This window comes from Macaca thibetana, chromosome 2, assembly GCF_024542745.1.
Source record: "Macaca thibetana thibetana isolate TM-01 chromosome 2, ASM2454274v1, whole genome shotgun sequence".
Taxonomy (NCBI): domain Eukaryota; kingdom Metazoa; phylum Chordata; class Mammalia; order Primates; family Cercopithecidae; genus Macaca; species Macaca thibetana.
This window is the reverse complement of record NC_065579.1, coordinates 134337974-134363564: the sequence shown is the minus strand read 5'-3', so window position 1 is coordinate 134363564 and position 25591 is coordinate 134337974. Positions and strand designations below refer to the sequence as shown.

At 44.0% G+C, this 25591-nt stretch overlaps 1 protein-coding gene and 1 long non-coding RNA gene across 11 annotated transcripts in view; one reads left to right on the top strand and one right to left on the bottom strand.

Moving 5' to 3' along the window:
* The window catches only part of LOC126947661 (uncharacterized), a 54505-nt gene extending 47316 nt beyond the window's left edge, over nucleotides 1-7189 (top strand). The window contains exons 3-4 of the long non-coding RNA XR_007723160.1: nucleotides 138-292; nucleotides 7055-7189. This is a non-coding gene — a long non-coding RNA (uncharacterized LOC126947661). The remainder of the gene's footprint in view (nucleotides 1-137; nucleotides 293-7054) is intronic.
* The window catches only part of ITPR1 (inositol 1,4,5-trisphosphate receptor type 1), a 354798-nt gene that overhangs the window by 26006 nt on the left and 303201 nt on the right, over nucleotides 1-25591 (bottom strand). For all 10 annotated transcript variants that reach the window (XM_050778574.1, XM_050778575.1, XM_050778582.1 and 7 more), the window contains 7 exons: nucleotides 20730-20905; nucleotides 15085-15249; nucleotides 10024-10219; nucleotides 8246-8338; nucleotides 6924-7063; nucleotides 6268-6433; nucleotides 3241-3401 (listed from right to left, as the gene is read on the bottom strand). In XM_050778574.1, coding sequence (XP_050634531.1) covers nucleotides 3241-3401; nucleotides 6268-6433; nucleotides 6924-7063; nucleotides 8246-8338; nucleotides 10024-10219; nucleotides 15085-15249; nucleotides 20730-20905 — 1097 coding nt within the window. The remainder of the gene's footprint in view (nucleotides 1-3240; nucleotides 3402-6267; nucleotides 6434-6923; nucleotides 7064-8245; nucleotides 8339-10023; nucleotides 10220-15084; nucleotides 15250-20729; nucleotides 20906-25591) is intronic.

Genomic DNA, 25591 nt, shown 5'->3' with positions numbered 1-25591 from the left:
GGGTTGAGATGAAAACCCATTTGCTATCTCTGATGCTGCTGTCTGCAAGGAGCTGCTCTCAGGGCAGCTGGGCTCCTCCCTGCCTGAGTGGCATCTGAGGCCTTTTCCATTGGTTCTCTTGGGTTGCCTTTTGGCAGCTGTCACTCCACAAGTCTCCAGGAGTCTCTGGGATCTTCATCCATGGGCTAAAGGAGAGCTGCAGAAGAATCCAACATCCCAGCCTTCTGCAATTAGGCAAGAGGTATTTTTCCTGAGGACCACATACCCTAAAAGAGCCTGTCTCAAAGACAAGGTAAGCAAGAGGGCAGTGAGCCCTCCAACCTGCTTTTCCTTCCATCTCTGCCACTGCCCATCAGCTGTCCCTTCTCTGTCCTCCACGCTAGAGTAGCTACAGCCTCCTGGGGTTGGCTCATTCAAGAGATCACCTAATTTTCCCTCTCAGCAGCAGTGGGTAGGATGCCCCTGCTCAAGGGGGAGGCTTGTGGGGGCCTCGTCTCAGCTGTGGCTGCCTCCACAGGGTGTGACTAATCGGGGCCCGCAGGTGGTCTTGTAGCCTCTGCACCGCAGCTCTGAGGTCCCACGGGGCCCCGGCCCCCACCCACACCAAATGACTCAGCTGAGCACCCCAGCTGCTACCCTGATGGGGCTAATGCTCCCTTAGGAGTCCCCAGCAGGGATTCCTGTGGTTTCAAGACCAAACACCACAGCAGATAGCGCAGGCAAGAAGGCACCACCGTTTAGCTGGTAGATCTGATGCTTCTCTGAGCCACCACTTAGCACACAGAACATCTGGTTCTGCAACAACTTTAACATTCAGAGAATAATTCTTTGATACTGTAGATTTTTAGCTTTTCTGACAAGATGTCTCATATAATCAAAGAATGATGTGGATGGGGAAAGCACACCAAACGCCTGGGTTCTCAGAGTGTTGCCATGCAGCGGGCTCTGACCGGGCTGGGTGGGTGGCGGGCTACAGGTCACTCTGGCTCTTAATCCTCATCAAGTGACTGCTCACAAGACGCCTTTAAGTCTCCACGATTGAGACAGAAACCCAAAAGTGTGCCAGAGTTTTCTGTGACCGGAAAGTAAGGTGATTAACAGAAAACTTCAAAACTGGCCTCTGGAAGATTTAAAGATAGGACCCGCTCAAACACTTTAGAGACAAGAGAACAAAGTGAAGGGTGAGAAGGAACATAAGTCAAAGGTGAACAGTACAGGCCTCCTCTAGACATTAAGACTTCGAATGCAAATGAAGGTCATTATCTGTGCATGTGGACAGATCTGTGTCAGTATATATGCTGATTGAGTAGGGTTTAATTTGCCGGTGTCAACAATTGGAGGAAAAGAAAGGAATTGAGGACTTTTCAGTTAATGTGTCCTGACCCTGGAAACCTCACCTGTGGAAATCCACACTGGCACCCATCAGAAATCCCTAATCTGCTTAAAAATAGGAGTCTGCCCAGAATCACCAGCATCCTCCCAGTTTCCTACCAACAACATGATTATGGAATGCGATTTCTACAGTCAGCCAAGCCTGGTTTGAATTCTGGCTCAGTTCCTTCTGAGCTGTTCCTAGGAAGTCGCTTAACCCCCAGCCTGGCTTTTATCTGTAAAAAGGATAAGCCATCATCCGCATTCTGCAACTTGTGTCTTTTTCTCTCCACTCTGTGCTGATTGTTTTTTCTCCTTTCTTTCTGCTAATCTATGACCCTAGTGTCTTCATCCTCTCTTTCAAAACCTTTTTCAAAAGTTACACCATGAACCTCCATCCATCTCTCCCCACCCCAGAAGTCCCTTCCTCCAGGTTCCCCACGGAGGGTAACTTTAACGACCAAATACAATACTAGAGGTGAGAGGACTTTACAAACCAAAGAGGGCCAACTGTGTAAAGGATTAGCAATATTTTTCCTCATCATTCACACAACCCCTCTGAGAGTAATCTTAAGTAAGCATCTGTTTTGTCTCCGCTGTGAGGCTCTTACTACTTAAAGGGTGATTCCCGGACCAGCAGCTTCGGCATCTCCTGGAAGGTTGTTGGAAATGCAGAATATCTCAAGTCCTGGAAGTGACTGCTGAGTCAGAATTTGAATTTTAACAAGCTCCACAGATGAGTCACATGTACATTAAAATTTGGGAAGCACAGAATTCAACTCTAAGGACCTCAAAGGTGCAGACGGCACAGTATCTCCAGAAAGCCCTCCAAAGCCTAGGAGAGGCCTCTGTGCCTCTGTAATTGGGGTATTCAGCAAATACAACCACGTAACCGCTGCCCTGCTGGCAATAAAACTGAAAGTCTGGCTGCCTCTAGGCCTGTCAATGATGATACTTATCTGAACAGACCTGACTTCCAGTATCTTTACATAAAAAGCTTGAAAATTACATCTACATAAAAAGCAGGCTCCTTTAGCGTAAGTCATTATCAGGCCGAGCGCTCAAGTCCTTGGTAACTGGAAGGAGAGTTGGCCCCTTCTCCTCAGAGGGAGCCAGCGTGAATCACAAAGACTCCCTCGATTTCACAGTTCATGCTTCTCACTCCACTCTCCACCCCTGAACATTTTAATGATGCTTGAAAAGCACAGGTCTGAAAGGACAGCTGGCCTGGGACACCCACAGTGCACGTTTGGTATCTCGGCAAAACCTGCCTGAGAAGTGCTCTCTAACAGCCTGAAGCAGCTTCTCCCCTTCCTGGGACATAGTATCCACACTTCGCATCAGCGAGAAGATTAATTTGGAACTCAAATTCCTCCATCATATGATCACGTCTTAATGATCAGTAGAGTGTCTCCCAGAAAGGCAAGGCTGAGGGCAAACACAAACCAGGCTAATCACTTTCCGTCTAAGACACCTCTTAGAGAGTAGATGTTATTTAAAAAGCAGGGAGAAAAAAGCATTATCAAGAAAAGAGGCAGATTAACATAGCGACAGGAAATCGGGCTATGGAGTTTGATCCAGGTTAAAATCCCAGCCCCAGCTCCATGGTCACATGCTAATCACACTGAGGCTCAACATTTCCCCCATGAACATAGGCTGATACCACCTGTCTGGTGGTTCTGAGGATCACTTGAGAGAACACACGAAGTTCATGGAGCACAGTGCCCCATCCGTGAGAAGGGCTCAGGCAACATCGGATGTTATTTTTCTGTTGTGCAGCTCCCCCATGGGCTGCCGGGGCCTTGCTCAGAGCTGAGAAGCCAGGCCAGTAGGCCCACCACCTTGCTCCCGGGAGGCCTTTCCACTCACCTTGATCATTTCTGCCACATAACTCTCGGGCCCAGTATATTCGGTGGAGTCCTTTACTTTCACCAGGACGATGAAGCACAGATAGTGCCACATGTTGTGTTCTTCCTTGATGTGTTCTTCAAAGGTAACAGTCTTGTTGTCAAACTTGTCTCTTTCCAAGCCTAAAAATGAGACAAAAAGCCCCCGGCCCCAAATGAGCAGTCTTGGTAAAGGAGAAAATCAGTAACAGAACTGTCAGTAGAAAGCGGGCTGTGGTTTCACTCCTGTCTTTATAAAGAGTCGGATTCTGTTGGCCTTGTAAGTGCATTCATGTTTACATTATGGCAGGAAAACACAGGCTGTGAGTCAGACAGACTTGGGTTTGAATCCCACCTCTGCCACTTAGCAGTTGCTGCTTCATCTCCACATGCCTTAGTGGCCTTGTCAGTGAATGGGACGACCAACGTCTAGGTTCCAGGAGTGTTTAGGGGTAAAATGAGAATGTGTGTGACACACTCACACATTGCAGACAACCAGGGAGTGTGAAGTCCCTTTGCCCAGGTAAATGCCAAAATGCAGGTATGTTAAGGGCTTTTGAGGAAGCAGAATAAGGACAACAAGAACTTTAAACAAATTTTGAACTCTAGCTGGTAGGTTTATAATTTGAAGAGGCCTGGGTGGGCAATTCTAGTCTCTATGTATTCTAGGATTGATCAAATAAATATATTGAGGATAATGGGAGCTGGATTCCTCACTGCCTGAGAAAAGAACGCAAATAGAGAAAGGGAGAAAGGATAAACCCTGTAATGCTGAAATGGAATTAAAGGTATCAGTATGAATTCATCGTTTTTCATACATATAGACACAGATGTGTGCAGATACATGTGCTGTGTACACATACACACATATGCAGATGCATACACCTCTCCTCTAGATCTGTACCCTAATAAGCCCTGAGAGCAGCAGCACACCAACAGGAATGAGCACACTCAGTCCCCAGATCTTGGCTTCTAAATACCTTTCTCCAGTAAAAAGAACCAGGGCTCTTTGGAGAAATGGCTGATTCCGGGGATGGGTCAGGAAATGTATGAGGTGAGCCTAAGCCTGGAATATGTAATGATGCCAAAAAAGTCAGAAAGTACATAGAAAATGAAGATAATATGACTAAACCCAGAAGCCAGCTGGAAAGGGCTCTCACTGGCCACATCTGAAGCAATTTGAACATCTAAATAAATAATGACAGTGAAAGATTATAGCCCGTTGAATAAAATAAAAATCCATAAGTCCATGTTGTTACAAATATAAACACAGAAATATACATACATGTCAGGAGAAGAAAAAAATCTTTCTTACAATAAAAAGCCAATAAAGAAATGTAGAAGTAATAATAAAAATTATCATTGGGCAACCATCATCATAATAGAGCCAGTCAAACATCATCAATGAATGCTGAAGCTAAGGGGTGAAAGTTTAAGGAATAGCAGGATATTTACAAAGTGTCTCTCCAAAAAAGTAACTTTATGGAGTTACTGGAGAAACCTGGCAATTAGCACATTAACCAAATGATCAAAGTTAGTATCATGGCTGGACGCAGTGGCTCATGCCTGTAATCCTAGCACTTTGGGAGGCCAAAACGGGTGGATCGTCTGAGCTCAGGAGTTCGAGACCAGCCTGAGCAACACAGTGAAATCCCATTGCTACTGAAATACAAAAAATCAGCCAGTTGTGGTGACAGGCACCTGTAATCCTAGCTACTCAGGTGGCTGAGGCATGAGAACTGCTTGAACCCCAGGAGGCAGAGGTTACAATGAGCCAAGATACCAGTTAGGAGATGAACTGGCATTACATGCCTCCTGATATGATGCAATGAGAAGAACACCACAGCATGTCTTTGATATTCCTGTGGAAAACGTATACCCTCAATCTTACCATGAGCAAACATCAGACAAACTCAGATCAAGGGACATTATACAAAATAATTGACCTATATGCTTCAACAGTGTCAGTGGAGGCTAATGAGGCATGGTTACTGCAGCCCCACGGGAGGTGGGATTTGCAAAGGACATTCTTGGAATGAAGGATGAAATGTGAATAAGGTCTGTAGATGAGATAACAGTATTGGATCGGTTTTAATTTCCCAATTTTGATAATTATACTGTAGATACACAAGAGAATGTTCTTGTTTTTAGGAAATGTGTACTAAAATATTTAGGGATAAGAAAGCATCACTGTCAGCCACTCACATTAGACAGTGTGTGTGTGTGTGTGTGTGTGTGTGTGTGTGTGTGTGAATAAAGCAAATGAGATAAAATATTAATATTTAGGGATTCTGGGTCAAAAGCATATAGAAATTCTTTGGATAGTCATGTCTCTTCTGTAACTCTGAAATTATGCCAAGGCAAAAATCTTAAAAAGGTTTTAAGGGGGCAAAAAGCAAAGAATTTAAGTCTTTAATTGGAAAATGATTTTTTTTAAGCATACATACCACTAGGAAATTTATGTATTTAGTAGCCACATGATGAATAATCTTGAAATGATTACTCAGCAACCCAGATTCCTCCATGATTAGTTTACATTTACAAATATTTTCCTGTAGTTATACTGAAAATGATTTCTTTGGTGCCCATGTACCTCTTTTATGTAGCAGTTCACTACTTCTCCCATGCCTACAGTATGCCAGGTTCTAGCTAGGAATTTTACATATGCTGTCTCTCCTAATTCTCACAATAATGCAGAGAAGGACATGTTATTGTACCCATTTTACAGATGAAGAAAGAAGGATTAAAGATGTTAAATGACTAAATGATGGTTACACAATTAGTAAGTGGTAGCAGCTCAATCAGACCCAGGTCTGTAAATACTTCCCAGCAGAATAAAGGCCAAGTAGAGCCTCACTCACTGCAGAGGGTAGAAGAGTCAAGAGGACGCAGCCGGTGCCCCCTCCTGCATAACCGGGCACGCACCCACCCATCACACCCTCGCAGTCTCCACATGCCTCTGCCACGCTGGGCCTTCACACCCTTGCTGCAGCTGGCCAGCAACACTCACCACAGATAAAGCACGTGGTCTTCAAGATCTCTTCCTTCTTCTGTTTCTCACTCCTCAGGTCAGCAAAAGTGTCAATGATAACCCCAAAAATCAGGTTAAGAACAATGATGATAACCATGAAGAAGAACAAGAGATCATAAATCACTCTAGCAGCAAACAGGGGTTCCTGGAAAAGAGAGGTGTCTGAATCAGTCTGGGTCCCTTGTGACCCTTTGGTCTGCAGAGCCTGGGACACAGCTCAAGCGAGACCTCATCTACTTGGGTAGAAATTAAACTGGGCATTAAACTTTTAATTTCAAAATTGCATCTCTTTTCATATCCCCTGTCTCAATTGTGATTTCTCCAAGTGTGGTGTGACACAGCCAGGAGGGATATTCGACGTGCGTTCAGGTGGATCAGGCCTAACCCTGATGGAAACAGTCCCTAAATATACTGAACAGAGAGCCAGAGCTAACCCTTTCCACGCAGCTGATTTTGCGGCACCACCTCACATGATAGACAGGAAAGAAGCCTGACGAGCTAGTTCCGCAGCTACTCAGCCCTACTCCCAGCTTTTCCTCTGTGTCTGCAGTTTACACTCAACACCACTGCATGGTGCTCCCACCAACCACCCCACCCGCCGCCTTTGCCCTTCCTTCCCCTTGGGATTAATTTACCTCTTTGGACGGCTTCCTGAGCACATCTCCTACTCCACCCCCGCTCCGCAGCCCGTGACTCAGTACAGTGACAATGCACATCAGCAGCGTCTCACATGTGTGCTCTTTATCCTGTTCCGTTTCTTCTGCAGGGACCAGCTCTGTGAACATGGCAAGTAATAACAGACAGAAAACGTGAGGGGAAAGGAGAGACCGGGATTTTGAAATTCTGTTTCCTGAATGCCATCTTACTAGGCACACGAAAGAATAAAATTAAGGAATCAAGAGCCAAGTACTTTCTTTCAAAAGCTAAAGTCGTCTGGGGCAACTCTGTTTTCATCGCTAACCCCTGCTAATTTCTCCAGCTATGGCAGTATTGCTCTCCCTCTATGGGATCTAAAACATGCCCTGTCCTTTTCAGGTTTTAAACCCCAGACCCAGCTGCAAACAGTCTTTTCATGTTAGATGAGTTGCTTCACAACTCTGAGTCACAGGCATCTTGTCTCTCAGATGAGGGTTATGCCACAGGACCCAAGTTCCTCACTGGGGATGATGTGAGGACTAAATCCAGGGATATTTCATGGCAGGGCCTCTGGATAAACTGCTTTGCATTGGAGGCTGTTCATTTTCACTGGTTTATGCAGTAAGAGCCATGCCTTGCTGTGTGCCTCATTCCTTTCTCCAGCTGCAGAAGGGTCTTGCTAAAACACAGATTTCATTACTCATCTTCCAACAACCCCTGACCATCCTCTGGATGAAGTTTAGCCTCCTAAGCCTGACACAGAAGACCCTTCATGATCTAGCCCTTTGTTTGTATCTGTGGCTTTATTTCTTGCTACTCTCCTTCCTTATAATCATTATCTCCCCAAACTTGCTGTTTTTTCCTTTTGACCTTTAAAGCCTGTAGATGTACTATTCCCTCTCCTTGGAATATCAAGAGTCTTCTGTTATAGTTTGGGTATCACTTCCTTGATGATACGCTGACCGCAGTAGCAGGCTGGGTGCCTAACTTCTGTATTCCACCCTTATTCCCAGCATTGGGCAACTGTCTAGCAATCACCATTTGGCCTGCCTGCACCCTCCACTACATTGCTGTCTCTTAGAGTACACCACGGTCCCTGGCAAATGGCGGGCACTCAGTATCAATCGGCTGAATCACATCAGATCTTTTCTTCATGTGTAACCTTCTTTTCCCTTTATCTCCCTCCTCTCTCTCGGTCTTTCCCTTTGCTATAGCCTTACTCCTGAGCAGTAAATTTAATCTTTTTCCAACATCACCTGCATCAGTTAAGCATCTGAAGGAATCCGATATTAACATGGGGCTTACAGTTAGGAGGTCCTACCTTCTTTGGGTGCAGGAGAGGAGCAGTTCTCCCCACTCTCCACCCTACACACATCGGAGAACAGGAACTCGCTTGCCAAACTCTCGCCGGTTTCTGGGAGAGAGAAGGAAATTTTATGATGAACAATCTGGCAGCATATGGTTAAAATGTTTGAAGTCCCCAATTCACGGCTGATTAAACAATTCTTTACATAAATAACACCCTAGAATCTTGCATATAAATTCAAAGCAGAAATGCAATTTACACTTTCATTTGGTGATCTGGATGGGAAAAAAGCCAAAAATGTCAATTCCTGTAGGCTTACTAGAAATATCGCACTTAAATAGCACCTCTCCAACTTTAAAGACAAACAGCTGAAACTCTTAGACAGATACTACTGAACGTACAGACTCCAGGAAGATTTATACCAAGTCTGCATGAGAAGCATCAGCAGGCATTCATTGAAATCCAAGGTCCAGGCCAGTTTAGTCCACAACTCTAAGATGGCTGGCAGTTTAAGTGTAACTTAGTGTCAACTTGGGAGGCTGGAGATACATGCCAAGAACACAGCCTTTGGGAGGGAGAGCACAAAGGCTGGCTGGCTCAGTCAGCCACAATGATTCTAGTCTGTTCCTTAGACTGAGGGGATGAAAAACCAGTAGTATTTCACTAAGTAGGGCCAACTATTGTAACTGAGAGAAAAGGGCACTTGGGTATCAATAAAGTATTATGGTCAGTTTTTTTCACTCTCAAAATTGGAAATCTCTTCTGTTCTTGCTATGTGTAAAAATAACGAGCTTACTGTAAAACCTGCATATAGTAAAAAAGCCCCAGAGAGCGAGCTACTGCTAGCAGTCTGGAGGTACAGTCATCCATGTTTTCATATATGGATATGAGCTTTTTAATTTTTAAGAAGACCGGGCATGGTGACCCACACCTGTAATCCTAGCACTTTGGGAAGCTAAAGCTGGGTGATCGCTTGCGCCCAGAAGTTTGAGACCAGCCTGGGCAACGTGGCGAGAACCCATCTCTACAAAAAATACAATTAGCCACATGCAGTGGCAGGCGCCTGCAGTCCCAGCTACTGGAGAGGCTGAGGCGGGAGGATTGCTTGAGCTCGGGAGGTTGGAAGTTGCAGTGAGCTGAAATCATATACTACCACACACCAGCCTGGGAGACAGAGTGAGATCCTGGGTCTCAAAAAAAAAAAAAAAAAGACATACATGCGATCCTACTATAGTTATCCTTCTGCCATTTCCAGCTATATCTTGTGGGTATTTTTCCATGGAGGTTTATAAAGATGTACCTATGTGTAAGGCACCCCACCTCATGGATGTACCATGATCTGATGACACACCCCTGAACGTTTAGACTGCTTCCAACTGTACATTGCAGCGAATGTTCTCCCAAATATGTCTGTTTCTACATGCACAGTCAGCAGGCTTGTTTCTCTTTATGTATAGATGCCTAGAAGTAGATTTACTAAGTTAAAGGGATGCATACTCCAACGCTCTCAATATATATGGTCACTGCTTTACAAAAACGTTGCATTAGTTTAAAAGATGATGTTAGTGAATAAATAAATGTCAGATCTGGTCACTCACTCTTAGCATTTGATATGCCACACTGCCTTTTGAGTAAAGTGAGAATGAAGATCTGTATTTGAAATTCACACTTTACGTGTTAGGGAGATACAACGGGGAGATAGCTGCATTACTAAAGTCATTATTTTCTTTAGTTCAGTTATAATCAGGAAGTAATCTTTTAATATTAAAAAGATCAGAAGATCCCAAACCCACCTGGAACAGCTGTTTCATTGGGCAGCCTATCTACTTCCAAGATAAAGTCATCCTTGAAGAAAAGATAGCCCACTATTGAGAACAGGTAAACAAGGATCAGAGCCAGAACTGCTGTCAGGATGATGGACCGTCCATTGCGAGTGACACTTTTAATGACATTAAGCAACGTCTCTTCTCTGTACACTAAATCAAAAAGCTTTGAAAACAAACAAAAAGAATTTTAAGAAGCCTTGATGTTACATGTACATCACTATCCCATAATGAAAACTTGGTTTATAGAGCATTTACCCTCTTAGAAACTCAAAAGCATTACACATGATCTTAACAGTGAACATCTTCCCTGGCTTCACAGTGAAACAGAGATGGTAAAAATGAGGAAAAATAAACACAGAAGAGGGAAGCAGGAAACAATAGCAATTTCAAGTAGTATCCAGAGCCATTTAGAGGGCCTGGAAATAGAGAAAATACATGCTTGTGCCAATAAATTTCAGAGAGAAAGGAAGAGGAAAGTGATGAGGGTCTTGGCATCCATTCATTTAGAAGGTACTGAATTGAGTTTCTATGAAGAGCCAGCCACCCTGGTCCCTGCCTTCCTGCAGCCAAGTGTCTGCTGGGAAGGCAGACATACTACAAGCCAGCATCAGTGGCAAGAACTCTGGACTTAGATATAAGTTCAAATCTTAGCTCAGCTACTGTCCACCATAGGATCTCAGGCTAGGCACTTTCATCTTCCCCTCTGAGTCTCCATTTCCTCATTTGCAAACTGGAGGATGTAGAGTTATTATGAAGAATAAGTAAACCACGTACGCACAGTGCTTAGCACGCTGGCATACATATGTTGAGTAAGTATAATAAATAGTAATTATTAATTTCCTAATCAAGAGACTGGGGCAGGGTCACATAGCTAGTATATCGCAGGGACATTAGTGGTGGTAACACTGTGAGGGTAAGACCCCTGCAGGTCACAGTGCATTCACAATCCAGGCTTGCCCTCTGCTAAGGAACCTGCTGTTTTCAAGAAGTTGGCTTCCTGAGGAATGGAGGATCCCTGTAGGTACATATAGGTATGGGAGGATGATGGCTAGTTTTCCAAGAGCTACAGTCACAGATACTTGGCTAGGAGAATGGTGGGGAGTGTGGGGAGAGAGCTCTCTGAAGTTACTCTTAGACCTGAGGCTAGTTTTTAGCATGGCCTCTGGCTGCTGTCTAATCTTGTACAGAAGGTTTGGTCTCCACTGTGGCTTTGGGGTGTGACTGCACCATGAAGTGAGTCAGGGGACAGGGTCAAATCCTGACTCTGCTTTTAATTTGTTGCAAGATGTCGGTCACGCCATCTAAGCTCTCTGGTTCTGTTTCCTCATCTGTAAAATAAGTGGACTGAGACAGCTGATCTCTGAGTCCCTTCCAATTTAGAATTTTACATCCGAGGTCATTTTCTGGTTGATTGGCTTTTCTGCCTCCTTAACACCAATCTGTGTTCTGAGACTAGTTCTGTGAAAGGCATTGGGTAGAGTAGGATACTTCAAGGGAAACAAGGAAGAGGCGTTTAGTCAATACAATACAACACGACAGAAGGCAAAGTGTTGCTGTTAATGTTGGTTAAATATTTTCCAGTAGCTCAATATAAAGCGGCAAGTAAGGGCAACTTCAGACAACAAGCAAATGATACTTGTTTTCTGTTGTTAAGGACTGCAGAGATTATACAGGCTCCAAATCATTGAAATGACAGCAATTTTTTTCTTTTCACCCATCTGTAATTTGTGATTTTAAAACATTCAATAAGTATTATTTGTATAAAAGAAAAGCTTTCTTCTAATTAGAAAATTATACATGTTCAATGGAGAAAACTTGGAAAACAAAGAAAAGCACAAAGAAAAAAAGAAGTCACAAAAAATTCACCATCTGGAGACATTTGTTCAATAGCTTAATTCCTTCTGGCCTTAAAAAAATGCAATTTATAGATACATATTGTTTACAAAAATATTAGACCATAATACTGGCACATAACCAGACTTTCACCAAGCCATCAGGAACATTTTCCTGTCAAAAATGATTACCTGGTATTTCACTACATGGGAAAAACATGATTAACATAACCAATATGTTTTTTAAAAACAGTCAAGATGTTTCCAATTATATGTCGTAATAAATAATGCTGTGAGGAACACTTCTATACATGTCTCTATACATGCTCATCTAGTTATTTCTTTTCGACAAATTTTTGGAAATGGAGTGTTTGGGTCAAATGGTATAAGAGAAACATTTTGCCTACTGCCTTCAGAAAGGCAGGATCACTTTACATTCACCACTAGTAAAGAATCATGCCCGTTTTACCCCACTCTCACTAGTACTGGGCACCATCAGGCTTTTCAACCTTTACTAATGTCACAGGTAAAACACGGGATTGCGCTGTTTTCGTTAGCATGTCTTTGTTTAGCACCGAGGATGAACCTTTTTGCATGTTTACTGACCATCCGGATTTCTGCTTTTGTTAACTGCCTGCTTATGAACTTTGCACACTTTCATCTCCAGGTGTTAATATTTTTCTAAGGACACAGCTTTAATGCAGGCTCAAGACCAGGTCCAGCCAGTCTTTGGGGGGTGAAGGGGGGGCGGCAGTTTAATTAGGCCACCAGATTACCCTCCCTGCCTTCTGGCCTGCTAGCATGGAGGCAGCTCTCCCAACCCTAGAACACATGGGTGTTCCCTGCTGAGGTCTCTCTCCTTTTATAGGCAGCCCAATTTCTTTTGGTTGCAGGCTTTCCTTATTAGTAGAATAATTTGAAGTGTCAGTGTTTTCTGGTTCTTACCAGACACATTCAGGACTGCTTTGATACCAAAAGGAGCATATTACTTGAAGCTACAAACAAGTCAAGGTCCACATGGCTTAGAAAATCCCCCCTGAAGCACAGGAGAGGCATCCAACCACAATCTAGTCTGATCCTATTGCATTTCCTAAAACTGAACTGAGGTAGCATCATCAGAAGCTGAGAGTTACTCTTATCTTTCTGTGATAAGTTAGAGACTTGAAAGCACAGATGCAAACTAGAATGTGAAATACCAGTTTCACTGATGCAAGGACTTTTTCACATGCTTGAATAAAAGGCAGTGTCAACTTGGGCATCAACAGAGTTGTGTGACTCTGAGCAAGTTACCTAACTTCACCAAGCCTCAGTTTCCTCAGGTGTAATTGGAAGATACCATCTACCTCAAAGGTGGTAGTGAGAGCGTGTAGAGAAGAGTACAGGTGAGCATTCACGCAACAGCTGTCCCTGTGCTGTGCTCCAGACTGTGAGACCTATGAGGGTAGGGACTGTGTTCCTCTCACCATTATGTGCCCTGCATCAGGCACTGGCACTGGCCTACATTGCAAGTCATGAAAAGAAGAGGACTCGAATGAACAGAAAAGAAGCAAAGTCAACTGGAGGCAGATTGGAGGAAAGGGCGAAGCGTCTACTGGGGCGAGGTGGCGTTGGCCAAAGGGGAATCTCCTGTCTCTTGGGAGAGACCCCTTGGCAGAGATGAGAGAGACCACCAACTGAACTCTGCCACCCTGCCAAGGGAGGACAGGAATTTGTTATCCAGGGACATGATGGCATGAGACAGAAAGTTCCAGAAACAGACATAAGTCTCTAAAGATTTCTGATACAAAGTGACCAAAATAGGCCACATAATGGGAATCACAAGTATATCCTGAGACCTCTCTGCCTAAAACCTCAAAATATAGCCAGATCTATTTTAAGATGAGGGAAAAGAATCCATTCCCTTTAGCCTGCCAAAATCCACCCCTAATGGAATGAGCTAATCCTAGTGATCTGAACGGTGAATTCCTTATGGTGTTTTGGACGGGGGAAGGAATATAGAATGACAAAGACAATAATAATAGCTGGCAATCGTTCGGCAGTGCTATTCTAAGACGCTGACCTGAACAGCTGCATGTAATCCCTGTGACGGCCCTGTGAGGGAGATACACTGTTCTCATTTTGCAGATGAGGAAACTGAGGCACAAGGCAGTCAAGTACGTTAAGCGAAGGGAGCATCTCACACAGTTGCATTTTGTGCTTTCAAATCTCTAACCTATTGCAGAAAGATAAGGGTAACTCCCAGCTTCTGATGATGCTGCTACCTCAGTTCACTTTTAGAAAACGCAATAGGATCAAACTAGATTGTGGCTGGTTGCCTCTCATACACGCTTCGGAGGGATTTTCTAAGCACCTCCCTGAAGAGCTTTCCTTGCTCTGCCTTTTGCAAGTCCCTCCCTCTTTGTAAGTCAACCCTGAGGCCTTGATCATTTTTGTCCTCACAAATATTTTAATATTTCCAGGCTCTTTACGGTGTTGCTTGCAGATAGGTCAATTTTATGCTTCCTGTCATTTTATGTAGGCACAAGAAAATGGTTTCTTATCTACAACGCCACAGGTCTAGATTCCTTCTAACTACAGGAAAGTAAGCAGTTATTTGATTTGTAATTTAAAAACCTGCTCAGGAGGAAGGTGATGGAACCAGCTTGTTTAACAGACTGTCAAGACATTAAGCACTTGGCTCACATCGGAACAAAGTAACTGCTACTGAAAGGGTCTCCTGGACCAATAAATCTACTGAGCTCATGATCATGAATCCTGGGGCTTCAAAACTGGCTCCTACTCTTATGGTCACTACATGTGTTCACGAGAAATGGATTCCATGAGAACTGTTGGATGACAGCCTCAAAAACAGTCCTCTTGTTGTAAGTGCTGGCTGAGTCTAAGAAGTAAAGAAAAACGAAGGTGCATGAAGAGGAAACATCCGAACCTACTGCAGGCATTTCCCATTACTGAGAATTAACAGATTTGGACTGCACAGTACACAGTGCAGTTGTGCGACTCTTGAATTCCTGGGCTGACCCAATTCCTGTGGAGCTTTCCTCTCAGATCCCCCAAAGGTTGCAAACTGTGGAGCTTCAATATTGATGGACAAGGCACACCAATCACCATTAAAAGGAAGGGTCTGTGATGAGAGAGAAGACCTAGGACCCTTTCCTAGTTTCCCCACACATAAAATATTTCCACACCAGGTACTCACCAGCAGACTGTAGAAGAATTCATGGACAAAGAGCCCCATGGCACAGATCACCAGATACAACAAATGATAGAGGAACTCAACATCCAGAACCATGGCTCGGTAGCCTCTTGTGAACGTCCCACAGTTGCCCACAAAGCTCATTAGAAAGATGATTTTATTGCATACCTGAGAACAATGACAGGACCAGTCAGATGGCACGGACTGTGCCCAACTCTTCATGAGAGCAAAGAGAGTGTCTCACACAGACGTATTTCAGTCATCATGCCCAAACAAACGCTTCCTTTTCCACCCAGTGCCCACCAAACCCACCAAGAACCATTTGCAGATCTAAGTCATTTCATTACTTTGCTTTTCAGGCATATTACAAATTACATGGTAGTGAAATAACTTCATGTGCAACAGTAATCAAGTAGCATTTCTCTATGGCAAAAACAAAATTAACACATACTGAGATTATGATTTTCAAAATGAGATATGAATCATTTCTAACATTCTTATATGAGTTAGTCAAACACAGAAGTCACCTCAATCCACGAACCCTGTGATCAGCATGATCAAAAGCATTTTCTGAACTTGCTACATTCTAGGCACTGGAAGGTGGCAATTGAATGAGCAGTGATCAGTTCTTGCCTTTCATTGCTCCTAAGTCCACAGGGAAAACAAGAATTTTCTTGGGGGAAGAAACATAAGGGACTCCAGGATGAGTTCTATTCCCCTGCCCTCTCTTCTGGGAATAACTTCTAATTTCCCCTCTGAGTAGCAGTCTTTGAGGTCTGGGTGGGACTCCAACCTGGCCATCACAATACTGTATTCCCCTGGGTACAATGACTGGTTTAGAGAGAGACACAGGACCAAATGGAGCCAATGATGTCCACTGAGCTCTTTCTTGGGATTGCAGCAAAAGGTAATTTTGTTCTTTCCTACCGACCTTGGACCTGAGCAGCTGTAAACTCTGGAGATACCACATTACCAACACTGAAGGCACCACCAGCACTGGGGACACAGAGCCAAAAGATAGCAAGGAGGAACTGGGCCCTGAGGACACTGTCTGAGCCCCGGTATCAGCTGTGCCTGAAGCAAGGCTCTTGGTTTCTTGGTCAAAATGAACCAATACGTGTTCTCCTTTGCTGAGGCTAGCATGGATTAGGTTTTCTGGTATCTGCACCTGAAGGAGTCCTCACTGAACTACTGTGCGATATAGTCCCACCTTTGACAGAAACCCCAATGCCTGGAAGTCCATCTCTAGCAATATGTTAACAGAAAAACTTGGCTCAGGAGGAGGCCAGTGAGGAGCCTCTCTGGATGCACTTGGTAAAACCATCTTCTGCTACTCGAGCTCCCTTGGCCACAGGTGCGGGGGAAATACTGCCAGTTAATCTGGTAGGTCGGTGTAAGTGAGCTTCTCGGCAATCAGATAAGCGAGGAAGCCGACACCCACAGATCGCTGCTGGCTTTCTCAGACAGGCTAAGCATTCAATCTGCCAGTTTTTCCCAAAATTCTAACCTTTGCTAGTGGAGGGGCTTTCATAGGGTGGGAAAGTAGCACTGACTCTGGATGATCCATGATGATGTGGTTTCAGGGAGGGGCAGATGGTGCCCTGGGTGACATCACACATTACAGGACCTCAAACACACCCCAGCTCCTGCCATCTTAACAGGGTGGTGATCCACTTCACCCGAATCCATTCTCCCCTCTAACTTCTGCCCTAGTTTTCTCCATTGCTTCCCCAGGAAATAGCTGCTATTTGTGGTCTCAGCCTGCGGCTGGACTCTGCTTGTTAGTCTGAGATCTGGCTCCCATCCCCACCTCTCAACAGAGGCAGCTCATGTGAAGTCTCCAAGGATTCTGCGCACCCAGCAGTCTTCCTGTCTGCTCTTAGCATCTTTCCCAGCTCCCTGCAGCGTGACCAGGCTCCCACCGCACCCTGCTTACCACTCTCCCAGCTGGGCTTCAGGACCCTGCCTTCTCCTCCAGCTCTCAGAACTCCAATGTTCTTTCTCTGTCTCTGTCCACAGCTACTTTCCCTCTCCCATACATTCCATGTGGGTGCTTCTCTCTTTTAAAATTCACTCTAAGCCCCGTGTGGTAGCTCACGCCTATAATCCCAGAACTTTGGAAGGCCGAGGAGGGTGGATTGCCTGAGCTCAGAAGTTCGCGACCAGCCTAGGCAACACGGTGAAACCTCATCTCTACTAAAATACAAAAAATTAGCCGGGCATGGGGGCACGCGCCTGTAGTCCCAGCTACTTAGGAGGCTGAGGGAGGAGAACTGCTTGAACCCAAGAGGCGGAGGTTGCAGTGAGCCCAGATCACGCCACTGTACTCCAGCCTGGGTGAGAGACCGAGACTCCATCTCAAAAAAATATGTAAAATAAAATTCACTCTAAATAATTATTTATTATAGCTGTTTGCCCCCTACCCCAGCTCATGTTGTTGTAAATGGTAATTAATTCTCAGCTGAGTCTTTCCCCAACCTGATTTGTGTTAAAGAAGTGATAACTGTGGAATGATTATCACAGAAGGCCAAAGAAAAAAAGAACTAGGCAGTCCATAGAAGACAGCCTCTGAAGTACTGAACATTTTTTCTACCTAGTTGTTTATGTAATTCTTTTGTATTTCCTTCTTAAATGGTTTCCTCTCGCTGTAGGCAATCCTTACATTCCCCTCCCCACACCGATATGTAGTTCTGGTCATGTATTTCCAAATGCCCCAGCTAATGTTTAACAGCCTGTCTTTCCACCTGAAGCCCAGTAGTTCAACAATTTAAATGTATTTTCACCCTGAAAACTAGATCTTGGCATGACTTCATTTTAGATGGCTACAGTATTCTTCTTGCAATCATTTGTGACTGACAATTTGGAGCCATATTCGCCTCCTTCGTTACCCAATCAAGACAGTGATACCCTCTTTGTCTGAAAAAGGGACCCAGAGTGGCAATATGGTTTGGTTCTGTGTCCCCACCAAATCTGTTAAATTGTAATCTCCAGTGTTAGAGGTGGGGCCTGGTGGGAGGTGACTGGATCATACATAGTTTAGCGCCACTTGTCCTGGATACACTATAGTGATAGAGAGCTGGTTGTTTAAAAGTGTGTAGCGCCTCCCCATCCGCTTCCCTCCTGTTCCAGCTCCAACTTTGCTGCTTTTGCTCTGCCAAGAGTGAAAGTTCCCTGAGGCCTCCCCAGAAGCAGATGCTGCCATGCTTCCTGTACAGCTGCAAAACCTCAAGCCAATTAAACTTCTTTTCTTATAAATTACCCAGTCTCAGGCATTTTATAGCAATGTGAGAATGAACTAATACAAGCACATTGCTTTCTGGGTGGGGTAAGGCTCTGACACTGTGTCCACCATGTATTACTATTTCCTTCCTCTCTCTTTCTTTTTCTCTTCTTTTCTTTTTCTTTTTTTTTTTTTTTTTTGTCAGTCTCATTCTATCACCCAGGCTGGAGTGCAGTGGCACCATCTCAGCTCACTGCAACCTCCGCCTCCCAGGATCAAGAGATTCCCATGCCTCAGCCTCCCGAGTAGCTGGGATTACGAGCATGTATTACCATGCCAGGCTAAATTTTTGTATTTTGTTTAGTAGAGAGGGGTTTCACATGCATACTGGCCAGGCTGGTCTTGAACTCCTGGCCTCAGGCAATTTGCCCACCTTGGCCTCCCAAAGTGCTGGGATTACAAAGGTTTGAGCCACGGTGCCCAGCCTATTTCCTTCCCATTTCTGACGTCCATACCTTCCTTCTTTCTTGTACACTATGTTCAAGACTCAGGCTTGTCAAACCCAATCAAAGCGCCGCTACAGCCCCTAAAAAGCCTCTTTGCCTCTAGTCCCTCCTGATGAATCCACATCACATGCCATACCGAATGCATTTTCTCCAGAACACTTCTTTGTATGGACCATTTCTTGGCTCAAAAACACCACAGGCACTTTCCACTACCGGGAACAGAGTTTCCAACATATATTCTATACAACACTAATCTCAAGGGATACTTACAAAAAACTGCAGGAAAACAAGTTTGGGAAACAGAAATACACTGTTTTCCTTGGAGGTTCCTAATCCATATTAGTACAGTAAAGTCTGTGAGGAAGCCTGCAGTAACGAAACCCTTCATGATGTGTTTACCCCAGCATTTTTCATGTGGATTCAATCACGGGACCCTTTCTTCACCTCATATTTATCAACGTGGAATATGCTCTGGGAATGCTGACCTGGGGGGTGAAGTCCAGTTGCTTTATCCTAAAATTCAGTGCTGCAAGTGACTCATACAGGATCATTTCCTACTGATCACTACCGACCACGAATGAGGTGAAACTCTTTATTGTCTCTTGATAACATCCAGGGCTTTCCCATTGTTCTGCCCTGGCCTATGGTGCCCACAAAACCAAAACACTCTTCTCAATCCCTGCTTCATGGCCAGATCCTCTCCATTCCTTTTTTTTTTTAAATTATTATTTATTTATTTGTTCATTTATTTATTTTTGAGATGGAGTCTCCGTTTGTCATCCAGGCTGGAGTACAGTGGCACGATCTCGGCTCACTGCAACCTCCACCTCTTAGGTTCAAGTGATTCTCCTGCCTCAGTCTCCTGAGTAGCTAGGATTATAGGTGCATGCTACCAAACCCAGCTAATTTTTGCATTTTTAGTAGAGATAGGGTTCTGCCACGTCGGCCAGGCTGGTCTCAAATTCCTGACCTCAAGTGATCCGCTCACCTGGCCTCCCAAAGTACGGGGATTACAGATGTGAGCCACTGAGCCTGGCCCTCCATTCCTTAAGCCCTAACTTCCATCCTGCTTCCTCCCTGTTATAAGCTCTTCAGCTTGACATGGCCTCTTCTCCTCTAAAGTCCTTGCTGCCTGTGCCATATGAATACTCCCTTTGGGACATTTGCTGTTGCACTGAATTACTCTATTATTTTGCAATATCACTTCCAGTTTTGCATGGGACCTCAGCTTCCTTATATGCTCAGGGCAGAAACCCCTGGAAGGCATTTTTAGATCCTCCAGTGCCTCACATGTCCAAATTTTCTCCTTCCCTTCACCAGGAAATCTCTCCAATGTATGGTTTGATATCAGTTTGTCCTAAGAATTCTCCCAGAGATGAAATTGCTTCTATCTTTCAATGGTAGTGAAACAGCATTTCTAAATGTCACCACTGACTTTTAAACAACTGTCTCTGCTTCTCCTCTTCCCTCTCTACCTGCCCCGTATTTGTATTTGGCCAGGCCCTCTTGCCTCTCCCCTCTTTTCTATGTGGCCCTTTCCAGAAGTGGGTGCTGTGTTAATATTTGATCATTTTACTTACTGTCTAAAATCTCCTGTCCCAACAAACCTTTAAACAGATTGGCAAAACTAACTTAAATCTCAAAGCGCTACCACTTTTTCTGCCTATCTCCTGACAGGGATAGTCCCTAACAGTGAGAATGCTGATGTCCAAGGGATACGTTACAAGGCTCACTGCACCATGAGGAGCCCAAGGGGAAGACGTCCACCTGCAGCGATCCCTTGCTTCTGCTATTTTAACAGTTGCCCCAAATAATATTTTTCTGGACTGAAAGCACAGGCCAGGATTCTAGGAACCAGAATGCAAGGCATTCCTATTAATCTGCAAACAAAAAACAGTGGCAAGGAAGGTATTCACACTTACATTGAAAGCGCCCAGAAGAAACAAGGTGGGTTGTAACCCGACTGAAAATATCAATCGTAGAATTGTGGAGGCAATTAAGGCCCGGATGCCATGGGGCTTTGGGAGGGCAATGACGATGGCCAGAGAGATGAGCATGGCTGTCCACAGGAGGCCCGACCAGTGGGGCTCCAAGGTTCCTGCAAGGACAAAACAGGGTTCTCTCACAAATCTGTGCATTCACTGAGTACAGGGGACACACCTAAAACATGCACCATTACAGATTCTTCAATAACTTTTTTGGCTTACGAGTCCCAACTCTCACCTCAAATTCTCTGCCCCATCCATCACCAGCCCCATCAGCGTTTTCTGACCTCCAAGCCTTCACACACACTCCTTCTGCTGGGAAGTTCTTCCCTTCTCGTTCATCTCAGGTCTTAGCTTTGACATCACTTCTTCCAGGAAGCCTGCCCAATCCCCTTCCTCCCCACAAAAACATGTCAGGAGTTCCCTCCTCCTCCATATTCCCTGCTTCCAGTCATCCCTACAGGACACTATTTCCTAATGGTCAGTTTACTTGTCTCTCTCTCACCTGATTGCACATTCCCCAAGGGAAGTACCTGGTGCCTGGCAGGCACTCACGAAAAGCTTGTTCGAGAAATAAAACTCATGCATGTGTCACACTTCACTCAGAGAAGGCGACGTGGAAGCCTAAACTTAATTTCTATTAAAAGTATGCAAAGGAAAAATGCAGGTCCCCTGCCTGAATCAGATTTCTCCAAGGGAAGGAGAAAGGCAACTTCCGTGTCATGAGCATCATCCTACAATTAGATTATCCCTGCAGTCAAAGAGCTTATACCAATTTTTGTCATCTCTTGCTACTGCAAGTTCTATTTAGAGTGTCCCACGAGACGGCTTGGTTATATAACATGAGCCAACATGGCTAAAAATATAGTTCTGTAAAACACTCATTAAAAAAAAAACACCCCTATTTCAAATGCTGTCACATTTTGAGTCTCCTTCAGATGTAAACAAGCAGCACTACATGATTAAGGCCACTTATATAAAGGAGCTTCACTTCTTCAGAGATGCTGGGATTGTGGCACCATTGGGGAGGAGACACCTCTGCAGGGTACAGCTCTTCCAGCAGCTGCTGGCTGCCCTAGTTCATTGAGTCCACGCCTGCCGGGATTCAGCCTCACTTTAACAACTGTTTCCCCCGCCCAGCCACTTACCTCTTCCCTTTTGAAATCCTTCAAAAGGCAAAGCTGATGGGGAATGGGGACAAAGAGGCAGAGGTTTCTCGGAAATTCAAGAAGTGCACATTGAGGCACATGTGCTGCTTTCCAAGCATTTAACAATTGTTAGACAATCTTGTCAAGCCCTTGACGTTGATGACCATTTATTTAGCCTATTGTCCCCAGTCTACTCTAAAGGAAACTGAGTCTCAGGTGACATTTCTTGCCCAAAGTGATGCAGCAAATGGCTGCAGACCATTTGCCTCTGAAGTCGATGGTCCTTAAACAATATTTTAAAAAATCCATGCATTTTAAGGGTAAAATTTGGTGAATCTTGGCAGTTCATATAGTCATGAAACCACTACATGTAACTGTCACCACAATCAAGATACAGAACATGTTTATCACTTTAAAAGTCTCCTTGTGCCTCTTTGCAGGTGATGCCTTGCCCCATCCCTACCCCCAGTTACCACTGATCTGATATCAGTCCCTATAGCTTTGCACTTTCTAGAATTTCATAAAAATGGGAAAATAATCCTATCAGGTAGTCTTTTGTGCTTGACTTCTTTCACCTAGCAAGTTTTTAAGATGCATCCAGGTTACCATGTTTGTATTGATACTTTGTACTTTCTATTGCTGAGTATATTATAGTATGGATATATTACAATTTATTTGTCCAGTTAACAGTCAATGAGTTTCTAGTTTGGAGTGATTACAAATAATGCTACTAGAAACATTCACGTACAATTCTTGGAGTGGACATAGTTTCATTTCTCTTGAACAAACATAAAGAAGTAGAATGTTGGATCCTACATATATGTTTAACTTTAAAAGACAATACCAAACTGTTTTCCAAGGTGAATGTATCACATTGCCTTCCCACCAGCAGTATATGACAGTTCCATCTGATCCACAGCATCACCAACACTTGGTAGTGCCCATCTTTTTCATTTGGTCATTCTAGTAGGTTTGCAGTGGAATGGTGTTGTGATTTTAATTTACATTCCCCTGATAACTAGTGATGCTGAGCATCATTTCATGTGCTTACTGGCCATTCATATATCTTCTGTGAAGTGTCTGATCAAATGTTTTGCCCACTGTTTTAACTGAATAGCCTTTTTATTATTGAGTTGTAAGAATTCTTTACATATTCTGGATATAAGCTTTTTATCAGATATATATTTTGCAACTATTTTCTTCCAGTCTGTGGCTTTCCTATCATTTTCTGAAGTGCTTAATGCCATTTTAAATGGACTCTTAAGATGATCTCAGTATCATCAATGTGACCAGTACAAGGTATGTCCCAAATCCTGAAGAGGCCAATGTAAAAATGCTGTCTCCTCACTATAACAGCAGTGTTAAAAAACACAGTGCTAGATTCCAAAAAACCAACTCTAGAAAGACATCTTTGAGACAGTTGGAGAAATCTGAATTTGGACAGGCTATTACAGGATTTGCTGTTAGTTTTGTTAGATATGATAATGGCATGGTGATTATACATATTTTAAAATGTCCTTATAAGTTAGAGATATACACTGAAATATTTATGGACAAAAAATCCAAGATGTCTAGACTTCTTTAAAATGTTTCAGAAAATATAGTACAGGGATAGATGAAACAAGACAGGCCAAATTGTTAAAGCTGGCTGATAGGTACATGGTAGCTCATTATACTGTTCTTTCTACTTGTGTGTATATTTGACAATTTCAATAATAAAAACATTTAAAAAGTAGTACTACATTTGCTTTAGCCATCATGGCATGCTCACAAATTCAGTAAGCAATCTGAAGCTGCCTGAGTTGCATGCTTTTGAAAGACTGTAACTTGTCAGTTCTAAAACAAAGGTGTGGGGGCGGTGATAGTTTTGAAAAGGAGCTTTTAAGGCCACTGGTTCTTGGCAGTCACAAACCTTGTAAGCCACAGAACCACACAAAATCAGCATACATGATATGGCTGTTATACACATTCAAGAGGGACATTATGAAATCTTGTCTTTAGGATGCAACAAATTCTAACACATATTAGCTCAAAGAAATACTTTCAGGTCAACAAACCAGATCTTGTTTCTAGGCAGGGTTAATACAACCCTTCTCCTGAGGATGGTTAGCAGTGAGTATAGAAAATGCCCTCAATGCATCTCACAAAAGGAAAAAAGAATCCCTCTGAGAGTGAATTGATGCACTTAAGGCAATATCAGCCACTAGACAATGGCAAAGGCTTCCTTAGGTCAGATCAGCCTCAGGTCAAATCTCCTAGGAACTCTGATTTTTGCTTTTGCTTTTTGTTTAGTCCATCAGCATGAAGTTCTAAAGCCCATGATTCCAAACCAGGCATCCTTGCCTCCTGCAGACCAGCCTGAGTTGATGGCTCATTCAGAATGCCCCATTTTAGAGCTGGAAGGACCCTCAATAGTCATGCCATCCAGGGGATCTCAAGCTTGGATGGGCAAGAAACACATGCTCTGGAGATCTTGACTAGTTTGGCAACTGTTTTTCCCTGGGTTCTGCAGGACTTTCTGAAGCCATATGAAAATTTTCCAACCATGGGCTTAATGTAAGCATCTCTTCACACAGAGGATGACAAGGACTTGCTGAAGTGGCTTGCCCAGAGTGGCTTGGCAAGTGGGCGGCAGGAGTCAGGCAGGGAACTTAAGTCTCTGGACTTCCTAAGTCTAAGAATGCCACGGCAGGAGGCTTGTCACTGAAGAGGGGGAGGGGGGCTGTCATCTCTGTGTCCCCAAAACGGGTCTAAATGCTGCCACAAATGACCGGTGAAGAAAATGGATGTGGTGAATAATAAAATCTGTTTGAAATACTTTTAAGGCAATGGAGAGTAAACGAAAACACAGACAAGGTAAGGGTTGAATAATCTGCTGTGAGGAGCATGACAACTTCCCTGAGGTGAAAGGAGACCTGGGCCTCCTCTGCCACAGCTGGCTGAGCTCCTCACTAGCCCTCTGCCACACATACCTCTGCTGACTGGCAGCTGGGTTAAGGTGGACATCCCCAAGGAGAAAACCTTGCAGCCCTGGGTTCTAGTCAAATGTTTTAGACACAGACATGGGCATTCATGCTTCCTGACATGACATTAAAAAAAAAAATCCCCCCGGACTTGTGTTTAGATTGTACTTTTGGGTGGTGGGGAGGATTCAAATGGTGCCTTCCATGTAACTTAAGGTCAAACAGAAAAGCTAACTCCTCAAAAGGGTAACTTAGGCATATAAGCATTACATAACATGTCATTGCTTTCAGATTGGTCTTTAAACTGACTTATTACCCATACATGTCTGGTCAGTTGATGTCTGTATGATTAAGCTAAAGAGTGGAGCCTAAAACTTACTCCTGTGTGGTTTGTGTGTCTTATGTTTGGGCTCTTTATCCCATTATCTTTCACACAAGGCGGTTCCTGGCAGGTTGTTATATGTGTATGTGAGGTGATCTATCAAAAAGCTCTGATGAAAAATTTAGCTGGGAGGTGGACCTCCCAGGTGGCTGTTGTGGATGTCAGAAAAGGGGCCGTGAATGTATCACAGAAGGGGAGCTTTGAATGCCTGCCACTGGAACCCCACAAGTGAGGATGCTTCTAGGATGCCATTAATGTGTTGAGGGGCCCCAAATAGCAAAATGCCTCCCTCCGAATTGTCTGCCT